This window comes from Gracilinanus agilis, chromosome 3 (genome assembly GCF_016433145.1).
Source record: "Gracilinanus agilis isolate LMUSP501 chromosome 3, AgileGrace, whole genome shotgun sequence".
Lineage (NCBI taxonomy): Eukaryota > Metazoa > Chordata > Mammalia > Didelphimorphia > Didelphidae > Gracilinanus > Gracilinanus agilis.
Genome location: NC_058132.1, coordinates 603,249,476 through 603,257,139, shown reverse-complemented (window position 1 = coordinate 603,257,139; position 7,664 = coordinate 603,249,476). Strand labels below are relative to the sequence as shown.

The 7,664-nt window shown below is 35.9% G+C and overlaps 1 protein-coding gene across 1 annotated transcript in view; it reads left to right on the top strand.

Moving 5' to 3' along the window:
• PLEKHM3 (pleckstrin homology domain containing M3) overlaps positions 1-7,664 on the top strand; it is a 223,759-nt gene that overhangs the window by 62,461 nt on the left and 153,634 nt on the right. The window contains exon 4 of the mRNA XM_044670694.1: positions 5,913-6,058. Coding sequence (XP_044526629.1) covers positions 5,913-6,058 — 146 coding nt within the window. The remainder of the gene's footprint in view (positions 1-5,912; positions 6,059-7,664) is intronic.

Sequence of the window (7,664 nt, the reverse complement as noted above, 5' to 3'; positions counted from 1 at the left end):
CTTATTGATACTTTTGATTTCTTTACCTGAAAATTGCCTATTCATGTCTCTTGCCCATTTATCAATTGGGGAATGGCTTGATGTTTTATACAATTGCTTTAACTCCTTGTATATTTGAGTGATTAGACCCCTGTCAGAGTTTTTCATTATAAAGATTTTTTCCCAATTTGTTGTTTCCCTTCTGATTTTGACTATATTGTTTTTGTTTGTACAAAAACTTTTTAGTTTAAAATAGTCAAAGCCATTTAAGATAGTTATTTCTATTCTGAACATGTTGAATTTGAAATGCCTGAAGGACTTTTAGTTTGAGATGTCTAAATGGCAATTGATAATGCAGGACTAGACAATGCTAAATTTATTTGGATTTATATATAAGGTACTCAATATATTTTGAGCTGGCAGTATGGTTCCCAAGATACACTGTGAACATCAAAAAGGCATTTTCCAAAATGATCCATGGTAGATATAACTAGCTCTAAATAAGACTTAGGTAGTTCCTGCAAATGGGGAATCCCTGGAAAGAGCTTCTCTTTCCTGGAAATCTACTTCTTTTGTGGTTAGAGGACAGGGGAAATTTGTGCCATTTTTTTTTTAGAGACCAATAATTTAATTTTAGGTCATTGATTGTGAGGAGTTGTGAGTACCCAGTTACACAAAGTTTTTGTTTATAGTCTTGAGAGAGTTTTAGAAAGGGTTCAATACACAATAATGTCCAATTCTATTACTGAGACCCTGGAAGTAATTTTAACTCTATAGTTGTAAGATAGGTGCCACCCCAAGAGGGAATGTAAGGGCAGATAAGTGGCTTAGTGGATAGAGAGCCAGCCCTGGAGACAGGAGGTCCAGGATTCAAATCTAGCTTCAGATACTTCTTAGCTGTATGAGCCTGGGCAAGTCACTTAACCCCAGTTGCCTAGCCCTTACTGCTTTTCTGCTTTGGAACTCATACTTTGTATTGATTCTAAAAAAGAAGATAAGGGGTTTTTAAAAAAAGAGTTCATGAAGGTAGAGCATTATGCCTATATCAAAGGCAACCTTTTTTTAAAAAAAGAGATTTTAGTAACTTATTTTTACATTGACTAGATTTTTTCCTATAGTACAGTTCCTCCCTTGTCCAAAGAACCATTCTTTATAACATCACTTTTAAAAAAAAAGAGAGCAAGAGAAAAAAACCTCAGTAAAATAGATTAATATATTGAAAAAGTCTGATGTTTTATGCAATTTTCCATAGCCATGACCCCCCAAGCTCTTCAAAGGAGTGAGAGGAGGTATCTTCTCATATCTCCTCTTTAGAGTCAAGCTTATTCTTTATAATTTCACAACATTCAGTTTCAGTTGTTTGGTAATGGTTCTTCATCCATGTTGTTGTAATCCTACATGTTATTTCCCCAGCTCTGCTTATCTCATTTTGCATCAGTTCATGTGAATCCTTCTATTTTCTCAATTCATTATGCTCATCATTTCTTACAGTAGAGTAATATTATATTCAAATTGCTTTCAAAGTTAACTAACAGTCCTTTAATTGTCAAATCTAATGATCTTTTCTCAGTCTTTACTCTTTTTGATATCTCAGACATCTCTTACATGATTGATCACCCTCTTCCTCTTGACACTCTCTTCTCTCTGGGTTTTCATTACTCTCCTCTATCCAGGTTCTCCTACTTGTCTGGCCACTTCTTCTTGGTCTCCTTTGCTGAATCTTTATCCAGGTCATGCCTGTTAAAATCCCACAGGACTCTGGCATGGGCTCTCTTCTCTTTTCCCTCTATAATATTTTATTTGATGATCTCCTCAATTCTGATAGATTCAACTATCATCTCTATGTTGACAATTCTCAGATTGTCTTTCCTGACCTCCATTCTCAAATTTCTACCTTGCCTATTGAACATTTCAAACTAGATGTCCCATAGTCATCTTAAATTTAACATGTTCAAAAGTGAATATTTATTCTTCCCACCCAACCACTTCCCCAGTACTATCAGGGGTACCATCAACTTCCCAGTCACTTAGGTTCACAATCTCAGGGTCATCCTTGACTCTTTACTTTACTCTCACCTCCCAAATCCAATCTGTTGCCACAGTGGACCATTTTACCTTTGTGACATCTCTCATATTTTCCCTCTTCTCTGATACTGCTGCTACCATCATGCAGTGACTGTGAGATACAGTGATACTATTCCTTCAACAAGACACTGTATCTTCATCTTCTGGATATTTGTGCTGACTCTCCCCCCAAATTGGAACATTTTTCTTCTTCCTCATCTCCTTCTCCTGTTTTCCCTGACTTCCTTTAAGTCCCAGCTAACATTTCACTCTACAGGAAGCCTTTCCTGATTGCCTTTTAACTTGAGTATTTGCACTCTATTGACCATTTCCACATTATCCTGTATACAGCTTGTTTGTGCATAGTTATTTGCATATTGTCTTCCTCTTTAGATTGTGGTCTCTTAGAGAATAGGGACTATCTTTTGTCATTTTTTGTATACTCAGAACTTTAGAACAGTGCCTGACAAATAGTAGATATTTTTAAAATATTTATTGGCTGTTATTGACTTTGTGCCACAATTTGTTTAGCCATTCCTCAATCAGTAGGCACTTACTTTTTAATCACAAAAAAAAAGTGAAAAGGAAGCTTTTCTGTGCTCTCTGTACTTGCCTAAATCCAAAGCTTAACTATGATTGTAATAAAGGCCTTTAATAAATTGGAATCGAAATATAATGCATATAGTAAAATCTACCAATTTGGAAATGGCAGCTCTGTAGACTAAAATGATAGTTACAATTGAGTTTTATAATTCTTCAAAAATCATTTTGATATTTTCATTTTAATAAACTTAAGTATGATTTTTTTACATCCAAGCTATCATTTTCAGAAATATGATCCTAAAGAAAAATAATAATTGCATGCATTCACACACACCCTCCTAGAACACCTGCCACAACTTCAAGCACATAGTAAGTATTCCATAATTACATGTTGAACAAATCACTAAAAAAACTCAACTTTATTATTTTGTTGTCCTGTATCATAATTGATGTTCATAATAATGGCTTGGAGGCTCTGTAAGATTTCCAAACTCTCAAGAAAGATTAAATTATGTCAGCATAGCAAATTTTATTTATTTAAATTATTTTAAAATGAATCATAAAACCTATATATGGTAAGTTATTAGACAAAACATTCAAGTCACCATCTCATCACCTAAATTTAATGAAATAATCTATGCTGCACAAAGTACTACACAGTATGGAAATGCTAGGCATGTCATAGTTAGCTTTATAGTTCAAATGAGCAGATCAGACATATGAAGACAGTGGCCTATCCAGAATTCCAGATGAGTAGAAAGGAAAAGCCTATATTGAACCACATCAATACAAGTGGCCCTTAAGGTTGTGAAGAACTCTTTCTTTGACAGTCAGAAGCAACATGCTGATTCCAGAGATTGCAAAATCTCAGACTTGGAAGGGACCTCAGTGGCCACCTAGTCCAATTCAGACCATGCTGGGATCCTAAAGAATGGAGATAGGAAGGGAATACATCCCTGGGCGAAAAAGCTTTGATTCGAGGGCCTCTTCTATTTTATACATTTGGTGCTGTAAGAGACTCACTCTGTGACTGACCAGCAACAAGAACAATGCCAAAAAAGAACCCTTCCTCCTGTAACCTATGTCATGAACAAGAATGTAATAGGCCCCACTCATGAGGAGCTTGCCTTCTATCAGGAAAGGAAGTATATAGGAAATAGATAAAAAATAAGTTCAAAGTAATTTCTTCAGGGTATGAGTAGGGAACTAGTAGCTAGGGATTAAGAAAGGCTTAAAAGGTAAAATCAAGAGAATTTTAAAATAAATAACAGATTGGGGAAGGTAGGTGTGAATCACAGCAAGTAGTCCTATTTGGTGCAGAGAATTATGGGTAATAAATCAGGAAAATGATGCTAGAACACATTGGGGAAGGAATTGAAATGCTAAGCAAAGGAGTGTCTATTTCATAGAGGCAATAGGGAGCCATAGTAGCTTCCTAAGACAGAGTTCTGACACAGTTATACCTATGCTTTAGAAGCATCACTTTGGTAGCTTTATGGAGTGTGGACTGGATAAAAGCAAGACTAGAAGCAACAAAATCATTAACTACCTTTTAGACTTATTACAGTGATATAGAACCTGAACTACTTTGGTAATTTTGTTTGGGATGCATGTTAGAGGCGATAAATATGACACTCCTAACTCCACATCTCCAACCAATTGCCAAATCTGGACATTTCTACATGTAGAGAATCTCTTATCTGACCCTTTTTCTCTATCTACATAGTTATTAACCTGAGGCTGAGGGTTCAGGCCCTCATTACCTCTCACTGAAACTATTACTTCAACATTCCTTTTATTCCAATCCATCTTCTGCCTTGTGACTAAAGTCATTTCCCCTAAAGGTCTCAACGATTGTAACTCCAGTAGCTTAAGAAGCTCCAAGGGGGCTCCTTCTTGCTTTTACAATCAAATATAAACTCCCAGTTGGACTTTTAAAAGCCCATCACTATGATAAACAATTTGTGGTATGTGATTGTGATTGAATCCTACTGTACTAAATGAAATGATGAGGGGAACAGTTTCAGAAAAACCTGGGAAGACATAGGAATTGATTGCAATGTGAAGTGAGCAGGACTAGGAGATCATTTTACACAGTAACAACAATATTATAACAATGATTAACTGTGAAAGACTTCACTACTTTAATCCAGATAACGACCTCAGAGATATAACTTATGAATTCAGTGCAAATTGAAATATGATTTTTTCATTTTTTCTTGTTTCTTTTGCAGTGTGACTAATATGGAAATATGTTTTACATGACTTCATATGTATACTTTTTATCATATTGCTTTCTTTTTCAATGGATGAGGAGTAATAAAAGGGGGGGGGTCAGAATTTAGAACTCAAAATTTTTAATGAAAGAATGCTTAAAATAAATAATTAAACAATTTTAAAAGTCCATCACCACCTGCCTCCAACCTTATTATACATCATTCCCTTTCCTGCCCTCTGTGGTCCAGGTAGACTGGCTTTTTTTGTTATATACAACAGTTCTATCTCCGTGCCTTTGTACTAAGTACATTCCCCATGCCTAGCATGCACTACTTCATACCTTCCTTATTCTGTTATTTACTTGAAAAAATTCTGTTGATGTTTTCCCTTTTACATGAAGCCTTTCTTAATCCCTAGCTAATAATTCTCTACTTCCACCTTGAGGGAATTGCCTTATTTTTTATCTGTATACTTATAGATGTACATACTCTGATGATAGAATGTAAGCTCCTTGAGGGAGAGACCCGTTTCCTTCTTGTTTCTGTAGGTGCTTCATCATGATATGGATTAAATGAAGTAGAGTTCTTTTTTGGTATTGCCCTTATTCCTTATAGTACTAAATGTATCAAAAAGAAGAACCCCTCAAATCTAAGAGCTTCACTGAATTCTTAAGCTTTCCTTTTCTTGGACATTCAGAAATGTCAAAACAGCTCTATTGCTTGTGAAACTTTCTGATATTTTACAGATAAAGAAACTAGGGCCCTGAAATGTTAAGTGACTTAGTTCAGTGATGGGCAAACTATTCCCCACCAGATCCAGGCCTTAGTTTGCCCATCACTGATTTAAGCAATTCCCTAATCACTATGCCCCCACATCCAGATATAGTGATTTAGGAATTGCTTAAGGCAGTGATGGGCAAACTACAGCCTGTGCAGGGAATAGTTTGCCCATCACTGACTTAGTTCAACGTGATAATAGCTATTAAGTAGCAAGAACAAAATTCAAATTGAGATCTCTCCACTGTACCATGCTACAGCAATTCCTAGAATATTGTAATGATGGAAATAACAAACACACAATGTTTCCTTCTTTTTTTTTCCCTTCAACAGGCTGTCAGCGATCCATAGGCTTGTCCAATGGAAAAGCCAAGGTGTGCAGTTATAGTGGATGGTATTACTGCAGTAGCTGTCATGTGGATGACCATTTTCTAATCCCAGCACGGATAGTTCACAACTGGGATATTGCAAAATATAAGGTAGTTGCTAAAATTGAAAATTTTTTTTTGTAACAAATTGGATATTTGTGCAATTTAAAACGGGTACTAATAACAGAAATTTTAAGTAAGCTCAATTCAGAATTCATACAAAATCTGTATAAATTTTTCTACTGCTTTCTAAGAGTCTGTTCCCAGCTTAACTTCCTATAGCCAAATGTCCAACAGGTTAATGTTTTATATATTTAATTTGCTCTCAAAAATTATAGCTGCAATTTATTATTTTCATTCATAAAGTCTTACAATTAACTGCAAGTGTCAAAAGAGAATTCTGGTAGATGGCTTTTTTTTTTTATTAGATGTTAGCATCTTCAACTTCACAGAACTAGAAAGGATAAAAATGAAATGATACCATATGTGTGAATATGCCAGTGATCTTTGAAAGAAAGCCCCTGTATAAATCCAAGGTATTTTTATATCTTAAAAGAGACTCTTTTTGAAATCCAACTGGTCAAATCATTTAGATTCTTATAAACCTTGATCACAGTGACCATTAGTGGGTATTATGCCAGGATGGGGGTGGGGGAAATAAGGAGATATGCAAGTTGAAATTTGAAGAGAAATTAAATCTCTTGTTTAAGTATCAGTATAAACACCCATAACTGATAAGAGGCTTCAGTTCAAAGTATTTTCTCTTGAACTTTCTCTCTTCCATTTAGCCTAAAAGAATCCCACTGAAGGCCTGCCTATATATTTTCATCTCTCAATTTCACAGGTTTGAGAATTTCCTTACTTTCTTGAAAAGTTAACCATGTAGGGCTAGTCTGGGGGAAAGAGATGGAAGTCCACATTCAAATGTGAAACACACTATCCAGGAGTTGGAGAGCACCTAGACATTTCAAATGGTATTTTTATATTTGTGTGACAAAAGAGGTGCTGGCTAATGTTAACCAATTGATGCTGGATCACTTTGAATATTATTCCTCAAAACTTAGAGTTCTGTAGAACAGCCATCCAGGTTACAGGGTTGAGGGCAGCTAGATGGCTCAGTGGACAGACTGCTGGGTCTAGAGTCAAGAAGACCTGAGTTCAAATATGGCGTTAATCACTCACTAGCTATGTGACCTTGGGCAAGTCATTTAACATGTTTGCCTAAAAGTCAGTTTGGTAGTCTAGTGGACAGAGCACTGGTCCTGGAGTCAGGAAGAACTGAGTTGAAATCCACCCACAGACATTTAGTGACAGTGTGACCCTGGACAAGTCACTTAACTTCTATTTGCCTTAGTCAACTAGAAAAGGAAATGGTAAACCACTCTGATATCTTTACCAAGAAAACCCCATGGACACCATGGCCCATGGTATCATAAAGAGTTGGGCACAACAGTACACATTTGAATCTAAAAAAAAAAAAGGACATAAAGAGTAGGGGCATAGGAGGCTCCAAAAGCCACTCTGGAGCCCTCACTCAGTTCAGCAACACTTTTTAAATACACTCTAAGGAGCTGACCTGGGTTTTGGGAATAGCAAGATAAAAAACTATATAGACTCTCTCCTCAAGATTCTTATAGCTTGTTAGACAAATGTGTATAAAATAAAATAGCAGGATAGGAACATCCAAGATATAGGGATAGAACATAGGATAGCTAAA